This window comes from Bos javanicus, chromosome 24 (assembly GCF_032452875.1).
Source record: "Bos javanicus breed banteng chromosome 24, ARS-OSU_banteng_1.0, whole genome shotgun sequence".
Taxonomy (NCBI): Eukaryota; Metazoa; Chordata; class Mammalia; order Artiodactyla; family Bovidae; genus Bos; species Bos javanicus.
This window is the reverse complement of record NC_083891.1, coordinates 48,795,610-48,809,364: the sequence shown is the minus strand read 5'-3', so window position 1 is coordinate 48,809,364 and position 13,755 is coordinate 48,795,610. Positions and strand designations below refer to the sequence as shown.

At 37.3% G+C, this 13,755-nt stretch overlaps 1 protein-coding gene across 9 annotated transcripts in view; it reads left to right on the top strand.

The window, feature by feature from the left end:
• DYM (dymeclin) overlaps positions 1–13,755 on the top strand; it is a 400,415-nt gene that overhangs the window by 267,247 nt on the left and 119,413 nt on the right. For all 9 annotated transcript variants that reach the window (XM_061400135.1, XM_061400133.1, XM_061400128.1 and 6 more), the window contains one exon: positions 2,434–2,536. In XM_061400135.1, the coding sequence (XP_061256119.1) occupies positions 2,434–2,536 (103 nt within the window). The remainder of the gene's footprint in view (positions 1–2,433; positions 2,537–13,755) is intronic.

Sequence of the window (13,755 nt, the reverse complement as noted above, 5' to 3'; positions counted from 1 at the left end):
AACAATGCACAGACCCTTACAGATTGGGTCTTTTTCCTACTTCTTTACACACTTCCTCTTCACTCTTCTCACTGTCCCCTGTTTTGCCTCTGTGCTTTGCCTTCTGTTTGGAAATGCCTTCTCTGTCTTCTTGCATGGATGTTTTTTCCTCATCGAGACTTTATGTAAAGTCTAACCCCTTCATGAAACTTTTACAGGACTATTCCATTTCACAGAAATCTCTCTTCATCAACATGTGCTTGATCAGTGTTACATGATTTCACACTTATTCACCCAGTAATTGTTTCACAGATTTTCTGGCAGTATTTGAATATGAATCTAGAGAATATTCTTGGCTTTGTTACATTTTCTTTGTGCACATCCAGCATTACCCATAAGTGTTAAGAAACTTTTTCATTTTTTAACATTTTAATGTTAGTTAATAATCTGGAAAGAATACTTAGTAGTCTTGTTTTTAGTAATTATCCCATTTAAACCATCTGAAATAGTTAGGTATTTTCCTAAATTGATATTCAGATCAATATTCTATTTAGAAAGATACCACTAAGAAATACTAGAGTAATGTTTCAGGCCTTAAAAAAGATACTACAAGCCATACTTATATGGAAAAGTACATGGAGTCAGAAGTGTCTTTATTTTTAACCCATTGTCTAGCCCAAAGAGGAATTCTTTTTTCATTAGATATAGTAGATGTAATATTAGGATCATATACTTATATATACTTGAAACTCTGTTATTTGGTATATACACATTTATGGCTGTTACAGCTTCTTGGTAAATTCATCACTATAAAATTTCTCTCTTTATCTCTAGTAATAATCTTATCCTTAAACCTACTTTGTCTAATATTAATATAGCCATTCCACCTTTCTTATGATTATTGTTTGTATTAAACAATATCTCTTTTGAACCATTTTACTGTTCACTTATCTGTATCTCCAAATTTACAAGTGTGGCTCTTATAAACAGCATGTTTTTGCATTTAGTTTTTTACCTAGTCTGACAATCTCTTGTCATTTAACCAAGAGGTTTAATCCATTTATATTTAATGTAAGTTTGTTTTATACTTTGAACATAGCTCACTTAGTTCTGTTAGGATCCATCTTAGAATAATTGTTACTTTTGGTTAGAATACTACTCCTAAAACATCATCTTTCCAAGAGTTCACCTGAGTGTTATCTCCACTCTGACAGGTTGGAACTTCAGCATACCTCCAGTCTTTGGTGATTTCCAAAGTCTCCGTTTGGTTTGTGCCTCCTGAATGGTGGTTCACTGTCATATGAGGTCTGTCTTTGCACAGCACAGCATAGTATTTAGCCAAACACTCAAGAATTGACATTGAAGCAGGTTTTGGACCTCCCTCTTGCAGTTCCCTCCAGTCTAACAATCTACTCTGCAAATTCCAGCTGCCACAGAAGCCCCAGATTCATATCTGTCTTCTCAGTGCAATACTCTTGGGCACTGCTTGGGCCCCAGCTTTCTGAGCCACAGTCTAAAATGTTCCTCTGAATAGAAACTCACTTTCTAGGTAATGAATCACATGGGCCCCCCAAAAGGCTCCCCTAGTGGCTCAGATGGTAAAGAACTACCTGCAGTGCAGAGACCTGGGTTCAGTCCGTGTGTCAGTAAGATCCCCTGGAGAATGGAATGGCTACCCTCTGCAGTATTCTTGCCTAGAGAATTCCATAGGCAGAGGAGCCAGGTGGGCTACAGTCCATGGGGTCCTAAAGAGTCAGACACAACTGAGCGACTAACACAACACTGTGGATCTCTCTTATTTTAGGGATCATAATCCTGTATTCAGTTGTTGTTGAGCATCTGAAAGCAGTTATTTCGTATATTTTGTTCAGTTTTTAGTTGTTTACACAGGCAAGTTATTCAGTACCAGTTAATCCATCATGGCCAGAAGCAAAATCTTATAATACAATATTGAAAGTCAGTCTTTTTGAGAAATAAGAATATAAAGCCATAATATAGAATCGTGGACTCTATATTATGCTAGAGAAATAATCTAATACACTTATTTGAAAGATGAGAAAATTGAGATACAGCAAGCTCAAGTGATTTGCAACAGAGTATGCACTCTGAGTTACTCCTAAAGTCAGTTCATGTCCCAGATTTTCTAAATTTCTGTCCACTGTTCTTTCCATGATAGTAATCTTCTGAAAGTTTCTCTTGTGCTTGAAATACGGTCTTAAACTGGAAAACTTTTATTTTTTAGAGCCCTTAGAATTTAAACATTCTTTTCACTTTATCATTTATTATATCAATAGTATTGTTAATCTTGCTGTTCACACAGGCATAAAAAATAATCAATTACAAGTATATTTTGAAATAATTGACATTCTGTGTAATTATATAATTCCATATAAAACCTATGAAAGGAGACACTTAGTTCTTTTAATATAATTGGGCTTTTGTTTGTTTTTTCAGCTTGTTTTCCTTGCTGTCGAAAAAACACAACAAAGTTCTGGAACAAGCCACACAGTCCTTGAGAGGTTCGCTGAGTTCCAGTGATGTTCCTCTACCAGATTATGTAAGTAGTTACCTTGTCAATAAAAAATTTTTCCTTTCATTGCTAAATTAAAAAATAACAATTCCCCCTCTTCCCAAGTTCTGACTGTTCTTGACCACTAAGAAACCTGTAATAGAAAATAAAGAAGAAACATTTCAAATCAAGGGAAAAAGTTTTTTCAAAGATTATTAACACGTGGTTGAAGAAAGTCAAACCTAAATCAATGATTGTTAATAATTAGGAATCTTATTACCTTAGTCAGGAAGGCCACCCAAACTAATTACAGAGAAACGAAAGGAGGAATTTTGTAAGAAGTATGCAGTGGTTTCTCACTAAACTCAAGGGGAAGATACACACCTGGATTTCAGAGAACAAGAACCTAAAATTGAAAAGCCATTGGATTCTTCAAAATAGCCTGTCTTTCTGGACATTTAGTTTTGTTATCTGCTTCTTTTTGCTTCAGATTTATTCTGCTGCTGCATCCCGTAGGCCCCTTTTCTATAGTTGCTGTCTGAAATAGCAACTTTCACCCCTCCTCCCACCCCACTTCCCTCCCAACCCTTAATGTGTTTTAGTGAGAGTCATGCCTTTTGCTGACTGTTCAGAGTCCTCTAATTCTCAAGTCCTGGGAGAGAGAGAATCTAACTGGCTCTGTGGGGGTTCTCGTCCAGGGTGTCTGCCCTGGTCTCGTCAGTCGTGGTCAGCAGAGAACAGCAGTAACATGTGGCATTTGTTCCCCCTGCTTTTAAAGATGAAGAGGTTATTACCACCTGACCGCAGAGGATGATGATAGAATAGAATAGACGCAGCCCAGGGAAGAGCACTGTGGAGTGAGAAGGCGAACCTGTCGTGTGGGTTCCTTTAGGACAGCAGCATTGTCCATGACACGTCTTATATTGTGGAGCATGCTTAGATGAGAATACGAAAAACTTTCATGTCACGAGTCACAGAGATAGTTCATCCAGTTCTAATAAGAACCTCCCTATTTGTTTATCTGGGGACAACTTAAAGTCGATATTCAGAAACTTGAGCAGAAAATTTTTGTATTCTGAGTTTGAAGTGGTGATGTGTACCAGACAGCCAGAGAGTTGTTTTGCTTGTTTCCTGCTGTGGTTTGTTTCATTTCTAAATGGTTGTGCTGATACGAGACTGTGGGAACAGCACCCAGTCCGGATATCAGACACTGATAAACAGAGATAGCTATGTGCAGCCACAACCTGACTGGCGCTGTTTTTCTTCTCTTATATTTATTTATTTAGTGTGTGTGTGAGAAAGATGTTATGATCTGTCATCCCATTAAGGTATTAAGTTTGAAATTCCAAAGTACTTCTCTCTTAAAAAAAAAAACACTATCTTTTAAAATTTTCCTGCTAGCTGAATATTCTCATCTTTTTGAAAAAAATGAGCATTATGGCTAATTTAATTCTTCTCTTGTCATAACTTGTTATAAGAAAAGTAATTCTTTATACTTACTCCTTAGAATCCACATTTGGGGCCAGAGTGGCAATAGGGTTATGTTTATTAAGAATATGAATTTTGTTCATCTGTGAGTGTTTTGTCATTTTTATACATGTATAATTTGATTTATATAGTATTCCTGTTGTTTCATTCCACACAAAATGTGTTGAATGTGTATGCTGAGGTTGCCCTAATAGTATTCTCCTTTAATCAGAGGCCTGAAAATTGATATTTTCTTTGAGAAAATGGGTCATATTTAATAGCATTTGCCAGTTATGGAGGTGATTATGCAGTGAACGCACAAGCAGAACTCGTAATGGATATATGAAGTCTGCTATTGAACTGTACAGTTTTTAGAGTCCTTGTTTTCCTCTTGCATGAAATTTTCACTAAGTGTTAATAAAAAGGAACTTCTTGAAGCATCTGCTTTCTAGAAATACAAGGAAAATTCCATATGAAACTGTCATTGACAGTCTTATTTTAACATTTATATGTATGAGACTGCAAATCACAGTGTTTTTCAGATAGGTTTATGAACTTGAATTTTGCTGCCTTTGCTTAGAGCTAAGTGAAGAGGGTGGGTAACACTGATTCAGTTGTAGTACAGATGATTGTGAATCACTCCCCCTGCCACTAGACTGAAAGGTGACTAAAGAAAACAGTAGCAACCTCAAAAGTAAGTGCTGTGGTAGTTCTTCTTAGTGACAACTCATGTTTTATTGGTCATTCTCATTGCTCAAAACACTATGTATGAGAGCGTGAACTTTTGAAATCATGTTCTCATTATCGTTCTCTTTTAACTTGGCCATTAATTGGATGAATAAATTATGTTCCCTTTTTCTTCCCCAGAAATTTCACTTGTTAAGTGTCTTTGCCAACAACCACATAAAATTCTGTGTCCTCAATGAATGCATTAGAACACTTGTTTGTAAAAGACGGAAAAGGAAAATGAAAGGGCCTTAATGCAGCAGTGAATTCCCAGATGTATACTTTCTACACCAGGACCGAGAGAACTATATTAGCAGAGAGTTTGAATACGTGCATAAAAATAAGGATTTGTTTTTCTTCTCACTGGAGTACATAGAGTACTTTCAGACTACCTAGAGATTTCTGAGTTTATTAAGAAAAGTTTATTGTCATTATACTGTATAATTCACCAGTCAATTGAGTAACAGCATAGAAAACAAATAGCATGTTATGAAAACATTAACATGAGTACTTTAGTACAGACATTTTGTCTGAACCTCTCAGGGGAAACCTGAAACCTTCAGCCAGCTTCTAGATAATGAGGAAATGCCCTGACTGCTTAAGGGAAAATAAAACAAAAATTGCAGTTGAGCTCTCCGTGGGGAGAGAGAATGCTCACTGCAGTGATAGCTGGGCAGAGAGTGATTGAGGCATTTGGGAAGGCTGGTGACATTCAGTTGGCTTGGCTGACTCTGGGTGTCTTTATGTCAGAGTTTCATAAAATGTAATTCAGCGACTAAAAAGACATGAGAGAATTGTTAGAGAAGAATCTTTCAACACTATTTTCATAAGAATTAACCCCTAGGGACTTCTCTGGCAGTCCAGTGGTTAAGACTCTGCACTTCCACTGCTGGGGGTACAGGTCCATCCCCAGTCAGGGAACTAAGATCCAACTTGCTTCAACACTCAGCCAAAAAAGAAAAAAAGAAAAGAATAAACCTCTAAAATAACTTTGGTCGTATAAAACACAACCTGAATATAGGCAGTGAAACAAAAATAATAAATGAATTGTAGCTGCTTTTTAAATGTAACTGTAGCTTTTAATTAGGACTGTTGTCACAATTACATGTAAACATTGTTTCCCTAATTTCTAACGATTATCTTGGCAACTAGTTGAGATGACTAGTTTATTCTAGGTGGAATCTTAAGGAAACAAATTATATTGCCATGTGATCATCAAAGAAATTTTTAACCTTTTCATAGGATCCACTTTCCCACCTCATTCCAAACATAAATGCAAAGGCACAAGCCAAAAAGACCCTGGCCAAAAATAGTAAGGAGCCAGGTCAGAAAAATCCCCAGATGTAGAAATAGTAACTAAGGGTTTATCATCAACTTGCTAAGCAAGTACAGTCATCCCCCTCTTAGCCCCAATTTTGCTTTCCAAGGTTTCATTTACCCACAGTCAACTGCAGTCCAAAAATATTAAATGGAGAATTCCAGAAATAAGCAGTTGATAGTTTTACGTTTCACACCATTCTGAGAAGCATGATGACATCTCTCGATGTCCAGCTCCATCCTGCCTGGGACATGAATCATCCCTTTGTCCAGCATATCCCGACCATTAGTCACATAGTAGCCATCCAGATTATCAGCTGCCTGTTGCAGGAGAGCAGTGCATGTGTTTAAATAACCCTTCTTTTGCTTAATGACCCTAAAGTACAAGAGTAGTGATGCTAGCAATTTGGATATTCTCTTCTAGTACCTAATTCATGAGTCAAACTTTATCATAAGCTGCACATATAGGAAGAAACGTAGTAAATGTTGTCTCTCAATGTCTGGGGGGGATTGGTTTTAAGAGCCCTCACATATACCAAGATCCAAGGATGCTCATGTCCCTTATATAAAGTGGTATAGTACAGTCAGCCCTCCATATATATCCTCAGATTTACCCAACCACGGATAGAAATTTCTATCCAAGGCTGGTTAAATCCACAGAAGTAAAACCTGAGACTGTGGAGAGCCGACTATATTTATTGGAAAAAATCCATGATCTGATGCAGGATGGCCAGTGACTGCTGATGGTTCAGGGTTTCTTTCAGGGATGATAAAAATGTTTGAAAATTAGATTGTGGTGATGGTTGCACAATTCTGAATGTACTAACAACTGTTAAATTGTACATTTAAATTAACAAAGTACATGGTTGTGAAGGCTTCACAGGTGGCTCGGTGGTAAAGAATCTGCCTGCTGATACAGGAGACACGGGTTCGATCCCTGGGTTGGGAAGATCCCCCAGAGGAGGAAATGGCAACCCACTCCAGTATTCTTGCCTGGGAAATCCCATGGACAGAGGAGCCTGACGGGCTGCTACCCATGGGGTCACAGAGAGGTGGGCATGACTGCACGCCCGTGCACTCGTACGTGCGCATGGTTGTGGGTGTTATCTCAATGAAGCCGTTTAAAAAAGTAGTACTTGGAGCACCGTGGAAAGAAAATAACTGTTTGCTGAGTGTAATAACATATAGATAGCAGCTTGGCTGGCATTGTGGCATGAGAGTGGATTCAGAAAATTAATTTTATACTCTGAAAAAGTTAATATTTACACAAGTGTGTTCAGTCGGTCATGTGTCTTTGCAACCCCATGGACTGCCAGGTTCCTCTGTTCATGGAATTTTCCAGTTAAGAATATTGCAGTGGGTTGCCATTTCCTCCTCCAGAGAATCTTCCTGGGATTGAACCTGCATCTTTTATGTCTTCTGCATTGCAGGTGGATTCTTTACTGTTAGTGCCATATTTTTCGTCCTGGTTTAAGATCAAAAATATGGAAATAAGGGGAAAAAATCTATCTTTAGGGAACTGATTAAAGTTTAAGTTTATCCAATGCAGTATTTTTCAGACATTTTTTAAAACAAATTCAATCCATATAGATTTATATGAAAAGATATCCATAACACTTTATTTGGTAGAAAAAAACAGAAAACCATACTTTGTAGTATATAGGTTACATGTACATGTATGATTGAAAGTATGCATTTAATTTTTATGGAATAATGCATAAGAAAATATTAAATAGTGGTTACCTATGGGGAGTTAGACTGAAAAGAAGGAAAAATAGAACTTAATACCTTATACTTTTCTTTTTAGATAAAGATCTTTACGTTTTTGTCATGTTTATGACTTATTTGCCCCTCCCTTCTCTCCTTTTTCCCTCCCTCAGTCCTTTCTTTCTTTATTATTTTCATATAATTTTAGACTTACAAAGGATTTTACTTTTTTTATTTTAATTGGAGGCTAATTACTTTATAATATTGTGGTTTTTGCCGTACATTCATGTGAATCGGCCATGGGTGTATATGTGTTCCCCATTTCCATATAGCCTTCACCAGCTTTCCCCTTTGTAAATATCTTACGTAACCATAGAACATTTTTCAAAACTAAGAAATTAACCTTGGTACAATACTGTTAACTAAAACACATACCTCATTTGAATTTTACCAGTTTTAACACTATTGCCCTTATTCTTTTCTGGTATCTAGTCCAGGATCCTACATTGCATTTTGTTGTCATGTTTCCTTAGTCTTTCCTTGGATATCATGACCGTTGACACTTTCAGTTCAGTTCAGTCACTCAGTCGTGTCTGACTCTTTGCGACCCCATGAATTACAGCACACCAGGCCTCCCTGTCCATCACCAACTCCCAGAGTTCACTCAAACTCATGTGCATCGAGTTGGTGATGCCACCCAGCCATCTCATCCTTTGTCGTCCAGTTCTCCTCCTGCCCCCAATCCCTCCCAGCATCAGAGTCTTTTCCAATGAGTCAGCTCTTCGCATGAGGTGGCCAAAGTACTGGAGTTTCAGCTTTAGCATCATTCCCTCCACAGAAATCCCAGGGCTGATCTCCTTCAGAATGGACTGGTTGGATCTCCTGGCAGTCCAAGGGACTCTCAAGAGTCTTCTCCAACACCACAGTTCAAAAGCATCAATTCTTTGGCACTCAGCCTTCTTCACAATCCAACTCTATACATGACCACTGGAAAAACCATAGCCTTGACTAGACGGACCTTTGTTGGCAAAGTCATGTCTCTGCTTTTGAATATGCTATCTAGGTTGGTCATAACTTTTCTTCCAAGGACTAAGCGTCTTTTAATCTCATGGCTGCAGTCACCATCTGCAGTGATTTTGGAGCCCCAAAAAATAACGTCTGACACTGTTCCCACTGTTTCCCCATCTATTTGCCATGAAGTGATGGGACCAGATGCCGTGATCTTCGTTTTCTGAATGTTGAGCTTTAAGCCAACTTTTTCACTCTCCTCTTTCACTTTCATCAAGAGGCTTTTTAGTTCCTCTTCACTTTCTGCCATAAGGGTGGTGTCATACACTTTAGAAGAGTACTAATCATTTATTTTGCAGAATGTCCCTCAATTTGGGTTTGTCTGGCATTTTCTCATGATTAGATTGATGTTATGCATTGTTGGAAAAGATAACTACAGAAGTGATATGCCCTTCTCAGAGCATCATTCCAGAGAATACATGGGGTTGGTCTATATTACTGGTGATGTTTGGGTTTCCCAGGTGGCACTAGTGGTAAAGAACTCACCTGCCAATGCAGGGGATGTAAGAGCGGTGACTTCATTCTCTGGGTTGAAAAGATCCCCTGGAGAAGGAAACGGCACCTATTCCAATATTCTTGCCCGGAGAATCCCATGGACAGAGGAGCCTGACAAGCTACGGTCTGTAGGGTCGCAGAGAGTCAGACATGACTGAAGCGACTTAGCACACACGCACTGGTGATGTTTTCACTTGATCACATCACTAGGATGATGTCTGCCAATATTCTCTGCTATAAACTTGCTAATTTTCCCTTTGTAATTCCTGTATGCTTTTATATAGTAGTTATTTTCACTATACTGGAAATATTTTATTAGATTATTACATATTTCTACTATATTGGAAGAGTATATGGGGAAGATACTTAGAGACAATGCCAGTATTCAGTTTTTTCCTAAACATTTTCCCACAAATCCTAGCATCCATTGATCAATCTTGTCTGCATCATTATTTTACTGAGTTTGGAATGATTTTCTATTTGTCTCATTCCCTCTACATTTATAAATGGAATTCTGCAAGGAAGAGTTGTCACCTCTCCCCAAAGTTCTTGCCTGTGCAGTTATTTATTTCTATCAGTATAAGCTCCTGGATACTTATTTTCTTATCATCCAGGACTGTTGTTATTTTGTTATTCAGGTTATTCCAACTTTAGCCATTTCAGGTTTTGTCCACTACCCTTTGAATATGCATCAACCTTTTTTTTTTGCAACCTTCACAGTGCTCCAACTCATCTCATATCTCCTCTGCTTCAGCCCTAAAATCAATCAGTTCTCCAAGGAGGATCATGAAATTTTAATCAAGATCTTAATCGTTACTTTCATAATGTCAATACCAATGTAAAAAACAAGAATCAAACATTGTGAATAAGGTTACAAATCTTACTACCTTCCCTACAACTGCTCTGAACGTAAGTAAATTCCAAGCCCCACACGGATTAAGTCCCAAAAAGTTTCTTCTTTAGAACAATTGATTTTAAAAATCAAATAAATGAGGCCTCTAGCAAATGAGCAAGCTCCACACCCACCCCTGCCACTTTTTCTTCCTAATTAAAAACCAGGACTTTAACATAATCAGACTGATTTTCTTGGTTGTGTTATAATTTGGTTTTGATGCATTTCTGAACTGGGAGTTTCAGAAATGTTCTGAGAATGCTTCTAAAGACAATTTGAGTTGGAGAAATCCCCTCTTGCTTAAAAGAGAAAAATAAATTCCTTCACTCTTAAGCACACCTGAATTGAAATAAAGACTACTGCCCTTTATTCCTAGAGAGGAAATTTGTCCTGTCCCTTCGTATAGAATACGGTAAAATATCCTTTTTAAGGATTTTTTTAAATTATCATGAAAAGTACTTAAATAACTTTTATGTTCCCTCTACTGCCTTATAAACGGATGTTTGCATTGAAATCTGGCAATGATTAATTAACTTTCTAAGAGAAGTTTAAAGAATACAGAAAAAATAACCCATGCATATTAAATTCAGTAGCAATGTGTGATAAATTTGTGAAAACCAGTGAGCACAGTTTCCTTCTTCCCCCTCCTACTGGAGTGAAAATATTCTTACCTGCTGCTGTACAGAGCTAATATAAAATCATCTTTTCCTAAGATTCTTCAAACTTTCTTTGTTAGAAATTATTATTTTAATTTTCTCTTTGCTCAACTATTTATTGTTTTTCCCTTTCTTTTCTCCCTTTCTGCCCGAGTTCATAGTTCCTAATAGGAAGAAAAGAAGTCTACTATTTGGAATTTTCTTTGATATATCCTTGATTTACATGGCAAATAGAAAGCAGCTGTCTATTTAAGCATCTAATTCTTGAAACCATAGTCCCCTCAAGCGTCATCTGGAAATAATGTAGCCTGTAAAACAAAGCTAAGAAGAAAAGGCAATGTTTGTTTTATGTGGGATGAATGATTTCTGTTGGGGTCCTTTAATTCGGCTATTATGAGGGTTATTAAAAAGCAGTATTACAAAAGAGGTTTAAATGAAAAGAATTTTTGAGCTGGTATCTTATTATTACAGTTGATTATAGTCAAAGCTGCAAATATTTTATAAATGGCACTTTATTATAGTTTCTCCAAATAAGACCCCCAAAAACTAGTAATCTTACTCACTGTATGAGTGGAAACTCAACTCTTTCCTTAGTGGATTTAATTTCTGAGAAAAAAAAAATTGTATTGAGAATTTAGCTCTGCTTGTTTTGTTGGAAATTTCATGGCTTTCTGAGGAATTCTTAAGAAATCTTTACAAGAATATTTGAGTATTACCTTATAAATCCAAAAATGAACATGAAATCATCAGAATTTATCTAAGCTTCAGGTATTATTAGAAGATTCAGTGAACACTAGAGAAAGTTAAGCCTAAATTGTTTCTCAGCTTATTCATAAATTATTTGAGTTTCCAAGATGTGAGTTTGAAGATCTCAGTCATGAGAAGTGATATGCTTTGGGAAGCAGAAGACAAGTTAATTTGCGCTTTGACAATTGTTAGAGGCTATTCCATGCTTGGAGTATATTGGTTTTCTTGATTTGCTAATACAACAAAGTAGTTGTTTTTGGAAAATGAACTTATAAGAACTAAGTTTCAGTCCTCAAAACTGAAGTTATTTATCATGTTTGTTTAATAATAAACGGGGCAGGCATGCATGGTTATTTATTTTTATGCATTTGGGTCTAACTCTCACTTGGAATTGGATAATGAGCTAAAGCTCTGCTAGTAATGAAACAAGTTATTCTTACTTGAATTTCAATTCAATGACCAGTATGATACATCTACATAAGAAAGTCAAAACTGATTAAAAATTTAGTACGTTTTTAGGCTTAGAAAAGAAAGAAAGTGAAGTCGCTCAGTCATGTCCAACTCTGCGACCCCATGGACTGTAGCCTACCAGGCTTCTCCATCCGTGGGATTTTCCAGGCGAGAGTACTGGAGTGGGTTGCCATCCTTTTCCAGGGGATCTTCCCAACCCAGGGATCGAACCCAGGTCTCCCACATTGCAGGCAGACGCTTTACCCTCTGAGCCACAAGGGAAGAAAACAAAGTAAGAAAGTGAAAATGAAAGGAAGAAAGTGAAAGTGATGCTTACATGGTTGTCTTTTAATAATGTCATTAGCCTTTTCAACTTTTTCTGGAGATTGGGGTCTTCAGGAACAGTATGATATTCTATTCCTAGAGCTTTCAACACCCCTTGAGTTATAGCAGCTTTAAAGATGGAGCCATTGTCATTCTAAACTTTAAAGATCCCACTGACATCATGAGAAGTCAGTACAGTAAGATTTTGTCCATTCATTAACCTCGGGGTTTAATGAATACTGTTTTTGATGTGAAAATAGGTGAGGGTCATTGAGCTCTTTTTAATGGAACAAACTGTAAATCCTGGAGTGTGGGCTGATGGAAAAACTGTAGGTTGAGCACAAAATGCTGTTAGGCTTAGAACATGACCCTAAAAAAGTTTGTCATTAATTCAGTCACAAAGTTGATCAGTAAGCATTGTACATTAAAGAAAAATATATATTTTAGAGCAACACAATAGTCTGCTTGTGACCTCAGTCAAAATACAAATTTGAGATCATATAAAATACCAAGTAAGAGATTAGACTCAAATGCCTAAGTCCTAAATTCCCCATACCTGTTGTGAATGCTCCACTGTTGCTGTTGTTCAGTCACTAAGTTGTGTCTGACTCTTTGTGATCCCTTGAACTGCAGCACGCCAGGCTTCCCTGTCCTTCACTATCTTCCAGAGTTCGTCCAAACTTAATTTCCATTGAGTCGGTGATGCTATCCAATCATCTCATTCTCTGTCACTCTTTCTCCTCCTGTCCTCAATTTTTCCCATCTTCAGGGTCTTTGCCAGTGTGTCAGCTCTTTTTATCAGGTGGCCAGAGTGTTGGAGTTTCAGCATCAGTCCTTCCAAAAAATATTCAGGGTTAATTTCCTTTAGGATTGACTGGTATAATCTCCTTGTTGTGAGAGTCTTCTCCAATACCACAATTTGAAAGCATCAATTCTTCAGCGCTCAGCCTTCTTTATGGTCCAGCGCTCACATCCATACATGACTACTGGAAAAACCATAGCTTTGTCTATACAGACCTTTGTCAGCAAAGTCCGTATATCTCTACTTTTTAATATGCTGTCTAGGTTTGTCATTGCTTTCCTTCCAAGGAGCAAGCGTCTTTTAATTTTATGGCTGCAGTCACCATCCGCAGTGATTTTGGAGCCCAAGAAAATAAAATCTGTCACTGTTCCATTTTTTCCCCATCTATTTGCCATGAAATGATGGGACTGAATGCTATAATCTTCGTTTTTTGAATGTTGAATTTTAAGCCAACTTTTTCACCCTCATCAAGAGGTTCTTTAATTCGTCTTTGCTTTCTGCCATTAGAGTAGTATCATCATATCTGAGGTTGTTGATATTTCTCCCGACAGTCTTAATTCCAGCTTGTGATTCATTCAGCCCAGCATTTCACATGATGTACTCTGCATATAAGTTA